The sequence below is a fragment of the Balaenoptera ricei genome, chromosome 19 (assembly GCF_028023285.1).
Source record: "Balaenoptera ricei isolate mBalRic1 chromosome 19, mBalRic1.hap2, whole genome shotgun sequence".
In the NCBI taxonomy this organism is placed as follows: domain Eukaryota; kingdom Metazoa; phylum Chordata; class Mammalia; order Artiodactyla; family Balaenopteridae; genus Balaenoptera; species Balaenoptera ricei.
Genome location: NC_082657.1, coordinates 15,004,418 through 15,021,803, shown reverse-complemented (window position 1 = coordinate 15,021,803; position 17,386 = coordinate 15,004,418). Strand labels below are relative to the sequence as shown.

Below are 17,386 nucleotides of genomic sequence, written 5' to 3'. Positions count from 1 at the left end.
GGAAGGGTCGCTGCCAGAACAGCGGGCCGACTTCCTGATAGCCACGGAGAGTCGACCCCGAGCAAGGGTTACTGGTCTGTTTTTATAGCCAGGGAACAAAGGAACCTGTGAGTCATCTGCTGATTGGGCAGGGTATGTATACTTTCAGTGTGCAGAGCGTGAGAGGAACGGGACAAATATCTTTCCTTATATGGGATGGGAAAGGGACAGGGCATGCTGCTTGGGAGGGCTCTGGGACATTGTAATGGTCGCAGTGGGACAGAGTGATAAGAGTCCTGTAACTCTTTGTTCCGGCAATGTTGGCCCTTTGAGTTTATCTTGTTCTTTGTCCTTGGAGCACCACAACAATGTACTGTTTCTTCACTTGTATGGCGTTACACTGAACTTACACATTCTATGCAGTTTTCTTCAGGTGTTTTCTATTTCACAATAAAAAAAAATTAAAGAAAAAATATTTAAAGGTTACCTGATGATTTTGAAAATATTGAAAAAAGTACTCCTCCATCAGAAAGTTTAGATATACATCTAAATGACAAGCACATAGGAAAGGACGCAAATGAGAAAAGCTGGCAAGTATTAACTTCAGCAAAAAGAATGGCTCAGACATGAATAACATTTACACAATACTAATGTAACCATGAACATTAATTTAAACCACTTTAAGGGTAATTGGAATAAGGTATTTGTCTGCTGATGTGAAGGATATTACACCTGGGTTCAAGGAGGAGCTCCAATGGCTACACAGACAGGGGACACCCCTCCCCCTCTCCCGAGTGGTGCCCCATAGATCCTCCCCTTTATCCTACCCTCAAGCCGGGGCTTGTGGGATAAGAGGTATCCACCCTGCCAGGCCGAGACTCAAGACCTTTCTGCCACATCATATGTGTCACATACCCAGGCGGCGAGCTTGCAAAGAAAAGAATTACACGCTCCTTCCAGAGGTATTTTCTACGGCTCTGGACTACATTTCCCAGGGGCCATCGCGTTCACGGCTACTTCCCGTCGAAAGACCGAGTTGGCTTATGGTCCAAGTTCCCAGAGAGGGCCATCTGCGGAGGAAGAGTAGCGTGGAGTCGTCAGTTGAGACTTGCGTTCTAAACGCTGCCTGGAATTCGTTGACGCTTTGCCAAAGATAGAGCGGTGTGAGGACAAGGTCTTTGCCGAGCGAAGTGACAGGGTCCAAGACCGAGGCCTGTGAATTGAGACCACTGGGCTCTGGGCTCTTAAAGGTTGTCCCGGCTCCAGACTACATTTCCCAGTGTCCGCCGTATCCGAGGCAAAGTTCTGCCCGCACACTGGCCCTTTCAGGACCATAGACGGGGTCGTGCGCGAGTCCCTGAGGAACATCCACAGCTTGAGGGAACTGCAAAGTCGAGTGAGTCTAAGACCCAGAAGCGGAATGACCCCTGAGAGGCCGAGGCCGCGGGGGAGGGCAGTGAGGGGCTAACATTTTCGGAGTCTGAGGCTTTACCAGCCAGCAGGTGTGGGAAGGAAGACGGTGGGGAGTTGAGTATGCGTGTCCGCGCGCGCTAGCCATCGCGACAGGGAACCTTGGGTGCTTGTGTGAAATTGATACAGAAGCAAGGTGTGGGAGTGATCGCACGGGAACCGTAGAGGTGTGTGTGTGTGGACGGTGCGATGGTGACGGGAGCAGTATGTGATTGTAATTTAGGTGTGACTGTGCATGTATATGATTGTGACTGCGTCACCATGTGCGTGACCGTGTGTGTAAATATGGTAGCAGCAACTGTGGGGCCAGAGACAAAGAATTGAGCATTGCATTTAGTAACATTCACGGTCTTTCGTGAATGTGTGGAGAGCAGTTTCTGTGGGGCTATTAGTTGGATTGAAGTAGGGTAACGTAGAATGAGGGGAGAGGAATGGGAGACAGTGTAGACCACATATTCGAAGAGTTTTTCTGTAAATATGAAAATGGAACAGCCGTTGGTGTGGGAGAAGTGACCTATCAGTATGCTGGTGGGAATGAGCCATGAGAGAAGGAAAAGAAGTACAGGTAAGTGTGAGTAAGCCAGGCTCATCTGTGTGGTGTGTACTGAAATTGCAAGAATAAAAGAAGGGTAGTAGCGTTGCAGCGAGTGAGCCAGGAGCTCAAGTTTTGAAAAAACAAGGGGAAAGAAATATACAGTGTTTGGTAGATGTCAGCAACAGTGAGGTGTGGTGAGTTATATATGATCTCTTGGCATGAAATTCAAAGGTAGAGCTTTTGTGGAGGACGAAGGGAGAAAGGTCTGAGAGTAATAAGAACAAGGAGGACACCTGCCCCACTTCCAGACCCAGTGGCAAGAGGCTGTAGGGGGATTTAAAAAAACGTAGAGAGGGCTGCAAGAGTCCTCTGGAGAGAGCCAGGTTTCTGTTAGATCCAAAGGTGAACGGAGTGTTCAGGGAGGTGGTTGAGGATAAAAGAGGGGTTTATGACTGTGAATTCCAGAGGGCCTACAGGAAAGTGTCAGGAGTTGAGGAGGGGTGAGAAAATGGGACATCCAACTGATGGGGAGTAGAGTGTCTGAAAAGAGAGATGATCAAGGAGCCTAGGGCTTTTTATGATGCACGTAAACATGGATGCAGGGGATACAGATGCTTATTCTGGTTGGATTCACGGCAGTGTTGGAGAGGTAGTGTTGGGCTAGAAAGGTGGACTTTTGAGAATTCCCTCCGAAAGAGGAAAGCTGAGGATGGAACATTTAAGAGTGGTTGGGGTAGGCAGAATAATGCCCCTCCAAGGATGTCTGGACACCTGTGAATGTGTTACCTTACAAGGCAAAAGGAACTTTGCAAATGGGATTAAGTTAAGGACCTCGAAGTGAGGAGATTATCCTAGATTATCCAGTTGGGCCCAAACTAATCACCTGGGTCCTTAAAGTCAGTAAATCTTTTCCAGCTGAGTTTAGAGTCAGAGGGAGATGTGATCACAGAACAGTGGTCAGAGAGATGCAAAGTTGCTGGTTAGATAAAGGAAGGTAGCCTTGAGCCAAGGAGTGTTGATGGCCTCTAGGAACTGGATAATGTAAGGAAATTAATTCTCCCCTAGAGCCTGCAGAAAGGAACACAGCCCTGCCGACACCTTGCTCTTAGCCCAGTGAGAACCGTGTCAGACTTTTACCTAACAGTAAGATAATAAAGTTGTATTGTTTTAAGCCACTGCATTTATAATTTGTTACTCAGTAGTGGAAAACTAATATAGTGGTATAGTTTCTTAGCCTCAGCTCTGTGGAAGGGTTTTGAACCGTGTGACATTAGGGGAACTCAATCCCTATTGATGAAATTTAGGACTTTAGGTAAAGCACATAGGCCCCCTCTTGTAATTTACAGTTTTGCTGCATTGTGATATTTTTTAACACTGGAATTTAATGAATTTTTCTTTGTGATCTAACATATGGTCAGTCTATAGTTATTTGTTTTGCACTTGGTTTATCTTGGATTGAGAGAAATGTGTTAAAATTCTCTATTATTAATGAAATTTTATCTTGTACAACCTGTAACTTCTGCTTCACGAAACTTCCTGCTGTTATTTGATATATAGATATTCATAATTGTTATATGTTTATTGTGAATGGTAGACTTTAGTATTTTAGCATCCTCAAGATCATGGCCCTTGCTTATTTGTTTGCATTTTGCCTTGTATATATTTCTCCATAATTTGTAAAATAAACCTTTTTTGAAGTTTATCATATATAGAGACAAGTGTATACATGATGATACAAACAACCAATACAATCAAAATTGTACACCTTGAGTTACCACAAAGGGAACACCCATGTAATAAGCCCCCAGATCAAGAAATAAACCATTGCCTGCATTCCAGAAGTCCCTCTTGTGCTCCTGTTCAGTCAGTAGCTTCCCCAAAGTAACCACCATACATCAGTTTCATCTGTTTTTGAACTTATGTGTAAGTGGAGTCATATAGTATATAACCTTTTGGCTTCTTTTTTGCAACATTATGTTTGTGAGATTCATCCATATTGTATGTAAATATAGCTTACTGTTTGCATTGCTAAATGCACTAGTGTTCCAGTGCATGAATATACCAACTATATTTGTCCACTCAACAGTTGTCATACAGTTGATAGACATTTAGAACTCTTTATGTCCCTTGTACCTGAAGGACAGCTTGGCTGCATGTCAGTTCTTTGACTCCCTCATTTGTTTTTCCACAAGTATATTGTAGGAGCTACCTCACTATTTGGGGCACTGAATTTAGCAGTCTAATGACAACTGAATTTCCTTTTTCTTATAGGTGACTTGATATTTTTATCTTGATTCCCCATGGATTTTAGTCTAATAATTTTATTAGGAAATGTTTTGGTACAGACAATTTGAGTCATTTTCTCCAGCAATATAGTGTGTATTTTCATTATGCATATTCATGCATTATTTCAGAAAATTATTCTTAAATATTAAAAATGTAGTTTTTAATATTCTCTTCTTGATTTGGATTTCATCTCTAGAGGCTCTGCTTAGTTGCAAGTTGGATCACTTCTTTTTTTTTAAATTAATTTTATTGAAGTATAGTTGATTTACAATGTTGTGTTAATTTCTGCTGTACAGCAAAGTGACTCAGTTATACATACATATATATATATATATATATATATATATATATATATATATATATACTTTTTCATATTCTTTTCCATTATGGTTTATCACAGGATATTTTTTTAACATCTTTATTGGAGTATAATTGCTTTACAATGTTGTGTTAGTTTCTGCTGTATAACAAAGTGAATCAGCTGTAAGTATACATATATCCCCATATCCCCTCCTTCTTGTATCTCCTGCCCACCCTCCCTATCCCACCCCTCTAGGTGGTCACAGAGTACTGAGCTGATCTCCCTGTGTGATGCAGCTGCTTCCCACTAGCTATCTATTTTACCTTTGGTAGTATCATGGGATGTTGAATGTAGTTCCCTGTGCAATGCAGTAGGTCCTTGTTTATCCATCCGATATATAATAGTTTGCATCTGCTAATCTCAAACTCCCAATTCTATCCTCTCTCACCACCCCCCCATTGGCAACTACAAGTCTGTTCTCTATGTCTGTGAGTCTGTTTCTGTTTTGTAGATAGGTTCATTTGTGTCGTATTTTAGATCCCACATATAAGTGATATCATGTGGTATTTGTCTTTCTCTTTCTGACTTACTTCACTTGGTGTGATAATCTCTAGGTCCATCCATGTTGCAGCAAATGGCATTATTTCATTCTTTTTAATGGCTGAGTAGTATTCCATTGTATATATTTACCACATCTTCTTTATCCATTCATCTGTTGATGGACATTTAGGTTGTTTCCATGTCTTGGCTATTGTAAATAGTGTTGCTGTGAACATAGGGGTGCATGTATCTTTTCAAATTATAGTTTTGTCTGGGCATATGCCCAGGAGTGGGGGTTGCAGGATCATATGGCAACTCTATTCTTAGTTTTTTGAGGAACCTCCATTCTGTTTTCCATAGTGGCTGCACCAACTTACATTCCCACCAACAGTGTAAGAGGGTTCCCTTTTCTCCACACCCTCTCCACCATTTATGATTTGTGGATTTTAATGATGGCCATTCTAACTGGTGTTAGGTGATACCTCATTGTAGTTTTGATTTGCGTTTCTCTAATAATTAGCGATGATGAGCATCTTTTCATGTGCCTATTGGCTATCTGTATGTCTTCTCTGGAGAAATGTCTATTTAGGTCTTCTGCCCATTTTTTGATTGGGTTGGTTTGTTGTTATTGAATTGTATGAGAAGTTTGTATATTTTGGAAATTAAGCCCTTGTTGGTCACATCATTTGCAAATATTTTCTCCCAATCTGTAGGTTGTCTGTTCGTTTTGTGTATGGTTTCCTTTGCTGTGCAAAAGCTTATAAGTTTGATTGGGTCCCGTTTGTTTATTTTTGCTTTTATTTCTACCGACTTGGGAGACCTAAGAAAACATTGGTATGATTTATGTCCGAGAATGTTTTGCCTATGTTCTCTTCTAGGAGTTTTATGATGTCTTGTCTTATAGTTAAGTCTTTAAGCCATTTTGGATTTACTTTTGTGTATGGTGTGAAGGTGTGTTCTAACTTCATTGATTTACATGCGGCTGTCCAGCAAGTTGGACCACTTCTGACTTTCATTTTTTTCTTATAATAATTGTCATCTCTTTGTTTCATTTTGTTCCATTTGCTAACTTTTTTTAAAAATTTATTTTATTTATTTTTGGCTGCATTGGGTCTTCGTTGCTGTGCATGGGCTTTCCCTAGTTGCGGAGAGCGGGGCTACTCTTTGTTGCGGTGCATGGGCTTCTCATTGCAGTGGCTTCTCTTGTTGCAGAGCACGGACTCTAGAGTGCAGGCTCAGTAGTTGTGGCACACGGACTCAGTAGTCGTGGTTTACAGGCTCTAGACCGCAGGCTCAGTAGTTGTGGCACACGGGCTTAGTTGCTCCGCAGCATGTAGGATCTTCCCGGACCAGGGCTCAAATCCATGTCCCCTGCATTAGAAGGTGGATTTTTAACCACTGCGCCACCAGGGAAGCCCCATTTGCTAACTTTTATATTTTTTGTTCCATGCTGTACTTTCTGTAGTATTTGTCATATGTTGTGCTCTTTGTAATTATTCTTCATTTCTAAAGTGGTTTTGCCTATGAAGTGGTTCTGTTTCATTCTTGAACTGTACTAGCTTTCATATGTGGTCTGCCTATCACTTCCTCCCCTTTCCTGAGATCATTGTACCATTTGTGCATGTAGTCTTGCTTCTGAGCTGTGATTGTATCATAACTTTTAAAAATTCATATTGGAATGTTAGCTAATAATTTTAATCTTCTCTGAAATGTTTAGTGAGTTTTCTTTATACATGGGGAATTTGGACACTCTTTTCAAACTTTTATCTAACAATATCTTTGGACACGGTGTTTCTAATTTTGTTTTTGGAGTGTGTTTTTGTTTTTGTTTTTTTTGGTATACCTGTCACTGGCACTTTCCTATGAAAAGGTGAACGGGGCAAAGGTAGTTTTTTAGGTTCTTCTGCTCAAGAGTTCGTTCCTCTGTTACTACAATAGAACAGAGTTTCTTTAAAAGATAACCCCTCTGAATATCCAGGCCTTCTTTGTTGTTCAGAACCTAACCTGGTTCAGGAAGACCCCTACTATCAGCTCTGAGAGCCACAGTGTCTTCTTTTCTGCAATTAAAGAATACAGTCAAGCTCCTAATTCATTCAATGAGGCTAGTATTACCCTGATACCAAAACCAAACAAAGCTTATCTCATAAAAATATGATACAAAAATCCTCAACAAAATGCTAACAAACCAAATCCAGCAACGTATGAAATGAATTATGCAACATGTCCAAGTGGAATGTGTCCCAGGAATGCAAGGTTATCTGAACATCCAAAAATCAATTAATGTAATGCATCATATCAATAGAATAAAAAACAAAAATTACATGATCATTTTAATAGACACCAAAAAAGCATTTGACAAAAGCCAATACCCTTTCATTATAAAAACACTATAAACTAGGAATAAAAGGGAATTTCCTCAATCTCATATAGGTTATCTATAAAAATCCTACAACTATTAATGGTGAATGTCTGAATGCTTTTCCCCTAAGATGAGTAATAAGACAAGAATGTCTGCCTTTGCCACTTTTATTCAATATTGTACTGGAAGTTTTAGCCAGGGCAATTAGACAAAAAAAAAAAAAAGCATCTGGGTTGGAAAAGAAGTAAAACCATCTCTATCTGCAGATAACATGATCTTTTCTATAGAAAATTCTAAGGAATACATACCCCAAAACACTGTTAGAACTAATAAATAAGTTTAACAGAGTTTCAGGATACAAGATCAATAAATAAAATCAATTGTATATTATACACTTGGAATGAACAATCCAAAAATGAAATTAAGAAAGCAGTTCCATTCACAGTAGCACCCAAACAAATAAAATATTTAGGAATAAATTTAACAACTGAAGGTGAAACTCATACTCTGAAAATGACAAAACAGGTATTAAGCAAACACTTGTACATAAATGATCATAGCAGCATTATTTATAATAGCCAGAAGGTGGAAACAATCCAGATGTCCATTAACAGATGAATGGGTAAACAAAATGTTGTCTGTCCATACAGTGGAATATTATTCAGCCAGTATTTCAGGAGTGAAATACTGATACATGCTACAATTTGGATGAACCTTGAAAACTTTATACTAAATGTTTTCACAAATTTGACAACCAGTCACAATAAGTTCACATACTATATTATTCCATTCCTATGAAAATCCAGAAAAGGAAATCTGTAGAGACAGAAAGTAGATTAGTGGTTACTTAGGGTTGAGGGAGAGGTGGAGGGAGAGTGTAGGGGGTTGAGGGGACAGGGAGTAATAGCTAAAGGATACAGGATTTCTTTTTGAGGTGATGAAAATATTCTAAAATTGACTTGTGGTGGTTGCACATGTTAATTTGCTAAAAAAAATTGCTCACTTTAAATGCATTAATTGTAGAGTATATGAATTATATATCAGTAAAACTGCTTAAAAAATAAAAGAATGCAGCCTATGTGTTTTGCCACCTTAAATCCCCCTGACATCTCTATGCCTCCTTTTACCACCTCCACCATCAATCACCTTTTCATAGCATTCCTGCTCACATGCACTCATTCAGGGTGTAGTCTACTCCTCATAGGAATGAATGTTTCTTATGTCTTCTTTGGAGAAGTGTCTATTTAGAGCTTCTGCCCATTTTTTGATTGGGTTGTTTGTTTTTTTGATATTGAGCTGTATGAGTTGTTCGTGTATTTTGGAGATTAATCTCTTGTCGGTTGCATTGTTTGCAAATATTTTTTCCCATTCTGTAGGTTATCTTTTCATTTTGTTTATGGTTGCCCTTAGTTTTGTGGTATGAGTGCTTTAGATGAAAATGAGTCAGTAAGTATTATACACTTTGTGGGACATAGAGGAGATAGATGAAAGGCCACTGTTGTACAGGGAGGTACACAGGAGGGCCCTGGGCAAATGCACTCGACTCCCAGATTGGAGAGTTTCCCTGGGGATGTCTAACTTTGGGTCCTTATTGTTAAAGGGGTTATTCAGAGCAAGTCAGAATGGCCTTATCTCATATCCCGAATATCCTGATCCACGTCATGATTTAGCATTTTCATCCTGTTGTATTTGAGTCTCTTGGGTTTTGGATAGGGCCAGGATTTCTGCAGATTCCCTCTGACCTTCCTTCAAGGAATAAGATGGTATTCTTACTCCATTTGAAAGCTCTGAGGAAAGCCTGATCTCTCATTATTCCTTCCCTCTAGCTCTGCTTTCTCAAGACTGCTTCACCGTGAGAGGAATCTAGAAGACTGAGCGACTCTTGGAATTTTAAGTTATGGCCCATGTGAGTTGGAATTTCTTTTCCAAAAATATAACCATTTATATCACATCATGTCAATATTTTTATTCCTTATCCTTAAACTGCTTACCTGAGTCACTATTCAACGTAGTAAGTGATAGTTGTGAAACAGTTCGGTGCCTTCCCTAGAGGTCCCTCTTCTCTCCAACATGGCATTCAATACCTCCTGTGACCTAATACTTTGGCAGAGCACTGAAGGAAAAGATATTGTTTAAAGGAAATAGTAGAGACTTTTAAAAATCAAAACTGTGGCTCAACAAGGTGGAATTGTGTGACTAAAAGGGACCCACTGCATGAAAGCTTTTATTTACTCTATATAATGGGGTGTTTCAATTAAGAAAGATGGGAGTTGGTGTTAGTTGGTATTCATTTTAGTAGTGGCACTTTGTCATGCTTTTAGATAGAGAATATAAGAGGAGGTTGAGTTCAGAGAGATCTGGGATTTTGCCAGGATATCAATGAGAGAGAGTAATATCATTAACAAGACATGCGCTGATAGTCAGCTGACAGCCTAGATATTTTATACATTCTCCACAGAAAATGGTATTCAGTTAGAGAGTGTATCTCTTAAGAATCCTTTCAACTTCAACTAATAGAAAATTCAAGTAAAAGAAGCTGAAAGAAAAAAAGAAAACTATTCTCACATAGTAAATCTAGAGTTGATTATTCCAGGCTGTTATAGCTTCTTGGTGGTATCAACAAAGAACTCATATGATATCTATTATTCTGGGCTGCCATCCTGTTGTCTTGATGTTTGTTACAAGAAGGCCATAACAGTGTTGTGACTGAGCAATAGGAGATTTTAAGAGCATATAGGCACTTGGCTTCAGGGACACCAATTTCCATATCATTTCCCCCCACACTACAGGCAGCCAGCTCCAGTTTTTTGCTGAATATATGGGCCTCTTCCTGCAGTGCCCTTTTCCATCTTTTCCCCATCCATCTAAAAGATTTCTTTTAACTTCATTGTTGATGTTTGGGTTTGTCATTTCAGCAGTTGATGATGTTCAGGGATGTAGCTGTAGACTTCTCTCAAGAGGAGTGGGAGTGCCTGGACTTGGAACAGAGAGCTCTGTACAGAGACGTGATGCTGGAGAACTACAGCAACATGGTCTCACTGGGTACGATTCAGAATTTGACCCCAGAAATTCCTGATACCTACATTGTGAACTTTTGGATTGCCTTTCAAGTGTCTAGGGGGATTTCTGACCTATTTCTGGGAAAATGGTTTGTGCTTTATAAATTTGGCAATAGTCATCATCATTGGGAAACTCCATCTTCCCCATCCTTTATGCATTTTTCTTGCCCTTTCTAATAACTAAGGGACTTACGGAACCCTTACCACGTGGTAATTTCCTATTTCTTATTTTCTGATCAGGACTTTGCCTTTATCAGCCAGATGTGTTCTCTTTACTGGAGAAGGGGAAAGAGCCCTGGATGGTTTTGAAGGATGAGACAAGAGGACCTTGCCCAGGTGAGTGAGGGCTGAGCAGGCACAAGGAGGCCATCATTGCAGATAACACCCAGCTGTTTAGTGAGTCAGTAACATCTCTGTAATATTGGTCTAGAATTTCCTCCTCAGAGGCCAAAAGCCTGTGGATAAAGGCCTGAGACCTAGAAATAAAAGTAATCTTTTCAACATGAATTTCCAACTGAACCTCCTCTTCAACTCCAAATGCCACTCCATTTCAGTGCTCTCATTTTTCCTTCATGTTACGAAAATGTAAATGCCGTTCTTTTTCTCCAGTGGTCAGTTTATCTATGGTTTGGATTAAGTTTCTTCCCATTTCTTTTTTTCCATTTCGATATTTGTAAATTTCATCTCTCTAAAAAAACATTTTTGACCCTGTTTTTCATTTTACCTGCTATCTCTTGAATTTTTCTTATTTTGCCTAGTTTCTCCTTGCTTCTGCATATTCTTCATTAATTAACTCTTTTAAGCAACATTTATTGATTTTATAATTTCATTTTAGGTTAAGAAGGGTTTACAAAGAGTCTGTAATCAATTGAAACTTGGTATTCTCTCCTATGACTGGAGCATTTTCATAAATTTCTGCAGAGTAGGCTTTACGTTAAGAGAAGGCCTAATAGGCTGCTTTTTTATGGTTTCTTGCTACAGTGAAGAGGAAATAGCAGGAGAGAGGTTAGGGCTATTGGAAGACAATGAGGAGAGAGTACAGTGTCATAGAAGACAAGTCCTGGCTGTCAAAAGGAAGCAAGGGGTATATTTGGCAACTAGATGGTAATTGATGAATTTTCTGTTATGGTCAGGAGTCAGGTTGAAATAACTTACTCTTGGAGCTGCTTTTTTATTGGAAATATCAAGGAAAGAAAATAAATTTTATTCCCTTATTGGAATCATGTTTCTAAATTCCAGAACCTATATTGATGTTTTAAAATTGTTCTTTTTCCGAGCTATTGATATATGGAAAAACTTGAATGAATCTCAAGGATGTTATGCTGAATGAAAAATGCCAATCTCAAAAGTGTAATTGACATATAACATTCACATACTATATGAATTCATTTATACAAAATTCTGGAAATCACAAAGTTAGAGATTGAGAACATATTAGTGGTTGCCAGGGGTTAGGAATGGGCAGGGAGCGGTAGTGGTGGTGGTTATGACTATAAAGAGATAGCATGAGAGAGAACATCTTTGTGGTGATGGACTATTTCTGTATCTTGATTATTGTGGTGATTACAGGAATCCACATATGTGATGAAATGACATAAAACTATACACATATATTGTGCCAATGTTTATTTCATGATTTTTATATTGTAGTATAATTATGTAAGATGTATTCATTGGGCAAAACTGGGCAGAGGGTACACAAGACTCTCTGGAGTATCTTTGCAAATTCCTGTGAATCTATAATTATTTCAAAATAAATGCTTTTAAAACTTACTTTGTTCTATAAGGTATATACAATTTTCTCTCGTATTTTTATTCCCTAAATACTACCACGTATGTTTTTAATTTTAGTTTATTTTTATGTATTATGATTATACTATTATATATTAAGGTTGTTCTACATTTCTTGTTACTGAAGTTACCACTCTTGGTACACATCAGTCATTCCTGGGATTTTTCTGCATTAGATGATACTTATATTTCAGATATGAGATTCCTTAGCCAAAGGGTTCAAAGTTAGAAAATCATGTGCCCAACTAATTTAAGATAACTTCATTGAAAAAAGTTATTTTAAATCATACAAAATTATATGAATACTTTAAATAACCTGTGCTATTTATTTATAACCCATAACTGTTTCATCCATGTTTCAGTAGAGGGCCATGACATGTTCTCCCTAATTGCAGTTCTGCCTATTCTTTCTTATATCAACCATTCCAATAATTCATTCTCCTAATTTCTTGGTTCTGTTTTGTTAAAGGGAGTGGGAATTTAGGCAGTCTAAGTGTAGATGCTTTATTTTTCCCAACCTTTAAAAAATTTTTTTTATTGAGCTGTAATTGACATACAACATTATATTGGTTTCAGATATACAACATAATGATTCGATATTTGTATACACTGTGAAATGACTACTACAATAAGTCTAGATATCCTCTATCCCCATACACAAAATATGCCATATAATATTATTGACTATAACCACCATGCTTTGCATTATATTCTCATGACTACCTTATGTTATGACTACTGGTTTGTACTTCTTGACCCTCTTCACCCATTTCGCCGAACCCCCCACCCCTTTGGCAACCACAGTTCTGTTCTCTGTGTCTATGAGATTTGTTTTGCTGGTAAGTTTTTGATTACTGATTCAATTTCCTTACTACTAGTAATCAGTCTATTCTGATTTGTATTTCTTCATGATTCAGTCTTGGAAGATTGTATGTTTCTAGGAATTTATCCATTTCTTCTAGGTTGTCTAATTTGTTGGTGAATAATTGTTCATAATAGTCCCTTATGGTCGTCTGTATTTCTTTGTCATCAGTTGTAACTTCTGTTTCATTTCTGATTTATTTGAGCCCTGTCTCCTTTTTTCTTAGTGAATCTAGCTAAAGGTTTGTCAATTTTATTTTTTTAAAGAACCAGCTCTCAGTTTCATTGATCTTTTCTAGTATCGTTTTTTTTTTTTTTGGCTGCACTACATGGCTTGTAGGATCTCAGTTCCCCAGCCAGGGTTTGAACCTGGACCACAGCAGTGAAAGCCCAGAATCCTAACCACTAGACCACCAAGGAACTCCCTCTAATATCTCTTTAGTCTCTTTTAGTGAGACTAGTCTCACTATTAGTCTCTTAGTCTCTGTTAGTAATTAGTCTCTATTAGTCTCTTTAGTGATCTTTTATTTCCTTCCTTCTACTAACTTTGGGCTTAGTTTGTTGTTCTTCTTTTTCTAGTTCCTTTAGGTTGTAAGGTCAGATCGTTCATTGGAGATATTTTTGTTTCTTGAGGTAGGCCTGTATCACTATGAACTTCCCTCTTAGAACTGCTTTTGCTGCAAGACATCGCTTTTGGTATGTTGTATTTCCATTTTCATTTGTCTCAAGGTATTTTTTGTTTTCTCCTTTGATTTCTTTTTTTAATTTTTATTTATTTATTTACTTATTTATGGCTGTGTTGGGTCTTCATTTCTGTGTGAAGGCTTTCTCTAGTTGCGGCAAGTGGGGACCACTCTTCATCACGGTGCACGGGCCTCTCATTATCGCGGCCTTTCTTGTTGTGGAGCACAGGCTCCAGACGCACAGGCTCAGTAATTGTGGCTCACGGGCCTGGTTGCTCCGCGGCATGTGGGATCTTCCCAGACCAGGGCTCGAACCCGTGTCCCCTGCACTGGCAGGCAGATTCTCAACCACTGCGCCACCAGGGAAGCCCTCTCCTTTGATTTCTTCGTTGACCTATTGGTTGTTCAGGAGCATGTTATTTAATCTCCAAATATTTGTGATTTTTCCAGTTTTCTTTTTGTGATTTGTTTCCCATTTTATACTGTTGTGGTCAGAAAAGATGGCTGATACGATTTCAGTCTTCTTAAATTTATTGAGACTTGTAGCATACTATATGATCTATCCTGGAGAATGTTGCATGTGCACTTGAAAAAAATGGATACTCTGCTGCTTTTGGAAGGAATGTTCTGTATATATTCAGTTAATATGGTCTAATGTGTCATTTAAGGCGCATGTTTCCGTATTGATTTTCTGTCTGGATGATTTATCCATTGATGTAAGTGGGATATTACAGTCCCCTACTATTATTGTATTGCTGTCAGTTTCTCCCTTTAGGTCTGATAATATTTGCTTTATATGTTTCGGTGCTCCAGTGTTGGTTGCATAGATATCTACAAGTGTTATATCTTCTTGTTGTATTGACCTGTTTATCATTATGCAATGCCCATCTTTGTGTTATATTATAGTCTTTTTAAAAAAATCTATTATGTCTGAAATAAGTATAGCTCCTCCAGCTTTTTTGTTGTTGTTGTTTCCTTTTGCATGAACACTCTTTCCATCTCCTCACTTTTAGTGTGTGTGTATTCTTACACCTGAAGTGAGACTCTCATAGGCAGCATATAGATGGGTCTTCTTTTTTATCCATTCAGCCACTATACGTCTTTTGAATGATGAATTTAATTCATTTACACTTAAAATAATTATAGATAGGATATACTTACTGCCATTTTGTTAATTGTTTTCTGGCTGTTTTATGGTTCCTCTTTCTTCTCTTGCTGTCTTCCCTTGTGATTTGATGAATTTCTTCAGTTTTTTTTTTTTTTTTCAGATTCCATTCTCATCATCTTTTCTGTATTTATTATAGATTTTTGCTTTGTGGTTACCATGTGTGTGCATGTGTGTGTGTGTGTATGTATATGTACAGTCTACTTTAAGTTGACAGCAAGTTAAATTGAATGCAGTCTAAGACTCTACATTTTTACTCCTCTCCTCCCACATTTTGTTTCTGATTTCATATTTTACATCTTTTCATTTTGTGTATCCCTTTACTAATTATTGTAGTTATAGTTATTTTTATTACTTTTGTCTTTTAACTTTTATGTTAGCTTTATAAGTGATTAGTCCACTACCTTTACTAGATATTACCTTCACCTGTGAGGTTTTTTTTCATATGTTATAGTGTCCTAATTAGTGCCCTTTTCCCAGCTTAAAAACGTCCCTTTAATATTTCTCGTAAGGCTGGTGTAGTTGTAGTGATCTCCTTTAGCCTTTGCTTGTCTGGTAAACTCTTTATCTCTCCTTCAATTCTGAATGATAACATTGCCAGGTAGAGTATTCTTGACTGTAAGTTTTTTACTTTTAGCACTTTGAATATATCATGCCACTCCCTTCTGGCCTGCAAAGTTTCTGCTGTAAAATCTGCTGATTGTCTTATGGGGTTCCTTTGTGTGTAACAAGTTGTTTTCTCTTGCTGCTTTTAAAGTTCTCTCGTTATCTTTCATTTTTGACATTTCAATTATATTGCATCTTGGTGTGGATGTCTTTCAGTTTATCTTGTTTGGAACTCTCTGGGGTTCCTGGATCTGGATGTCTGTTTCCTTCCCCAGGTTATGGAAGTTTTCAACCTTATTTTTCACAATAAGTTTTCTTTCTCTCTCTCTCTTCTCCTGGGACTCCTATAATGTGAATGTTGTTCTTCTTGATGTTTTCCCATAGGTCTGTCAAGCTATCTTCAGTTTTAAAAACTTTTTTTTTTTTTGCTCTCTGTTAGGGTGAGTTTCACTACCCTGTCTTCTAATCACCAGTCCTTTCTTCTGTTTTATCTAGTCTGCTGTTGAACACCTCTAGTGTATTTTTCAGTTCAGTATTCTTCAACTCTGTTACTTCTGTTTGGTACTTTTTTATATTTCCATCTTTGTTGAAGTTCTCTCAGTGTTCATTCTTCTCCCAAGGTCCGATGCTCCTCAGCATTTTTATGACCATTACTTTGAACTCCTTATCAGATAAATTACTTATCTTCATTTCATTAAGATATTTTTCCTGGGATTTTAATTTGCTTTTTCATTTGGAACATATTTCTTTTTCCCTCATTTTGCTTGACTCTTTTTTTTTGTTTGTTTCTATGTATTAGGTGAAACAGCTACCTCTCCCAGTCTTGAAGGAGTGGTTATAGGAAGACTAGGGCTGTGTTTCAGTCTGCTGTCTGTGCAGTACCCTGGGGGTAATAGCCTGCCAGGAACTCTCTGATTGTTTCAGTCCCATGGAACCCAGAAACACAAGCCCCCCCTGGCCCTCAGAGCCAGGTATTCAAGGGATGTCCCCTTGGATGTGGGCTTGGGTATGTGGACGTCCCCCATGTTGACTCGACTTGTGTTGGGTGGGGCTGCAGAGGGCACCAGGCTGGGGCAAGACTGCCCAATGGGTTGGGTGTGGCTGTGGGGACACACCAGGCTGGGCAAGCCCAGTCACCAGCTTGGGTGGGACTGTGGAGAGCACATCCCACTGGTGCTAGCAAAGTAGAGGGAGAGTGTAAAGTGGCACCCGCCAGCACCTCCATCCCTGGAGACAGTTACAACAGATCCCAGCAGATACTTTAATATTAGCAAAAGGATCTCCATATATGGTTTAGGCACTTTGCAAACTTCTGCTTCTTCCCTGGGTCTTGGGGTGTAAGTCTGTGCACAAGCCCTTTAAGAGCAGAATCCCCATTTCCTATAGCCCTTTGGTTTTCCTGGACATAAGCCCCATTGGTTTTCAAAGCCAAGCATTTTGAGGGCTCATCTCTCTAGTGTAGGTCCTAAGGTTTGGGGTGTCTAATGTGGGGCTTGAACCCTTTGCTCCTCATAGGGAACTCTGTATTTGTGAGATCCCTCCCAATTGTGAGTTGCCACACCAGGGGTGGGGTTTTTGGAAAGACTACTTGTCTACCTCTCCTGCCTGTCTCAGTGTGGCCCTTTGATCCTTTGCTGTGGAAGAGCTTTTCAGTTAAGTGTCAGGTCTTTTTCAGAGGGTATCTGTATTTAACTAGATTTGATGTGTCTGTGGGAGGGGGTGAGTTCAGGATCTTCCTATGTTTTCATTTT

The 17,386-nt window shown here is 38.9% G+C and overlaps 2 protein-coding genes across 6 annotated transcripts in view; one reads left to right on the top strand and one right to left on the bottom strand.

The window, feature by feature from the left end:
• The window catches only part of LOC132354345 (zinc finger protein 345), a 78,093-nt gene that overhangs the window by 20,501 nt on the left and 40,206 nt on the right, over nt 1–17,386 (bottom strand). The gene's annotated exons all lie outside the window — the stretch shown is intronic.
• Nucleotides 1–17,386, top strand: part of ZNF790 (zinc finger protein 790) — a 95,219-nt gene that overhangs the window by 69,449 nt on the left and 8,384 nt on the right. For 2 of the 5 annotated variants that reach the window (XM_059906251.1, XM_059906249.1), the window contains 3 exons: nt 9,297–9,376; nt 10,386–10,512; nt 10,770–10,865. In XM_059906251.1, coding sequence (XP_059762234.1) covers nt 9,368–9,376; nt 10,386–10,512; nt 10,770–10,865 — 232 coding nt within the window. In that variant the 5' untranslated portion in view covers nt 9,297–9,367. Of the gene's footprint in view, nt 1–1,015; nt 1,376–1,452; nt 2,015–9,296; nt 9,377–10,385; nt 10,513–10,769; nt 10,866–17,386 lie in introns of those variants that run through there. The other 3 variants (XM_059906250.1, XM_059906252.1, XM_059906253.1) reach the window with 3 other exon arrangements.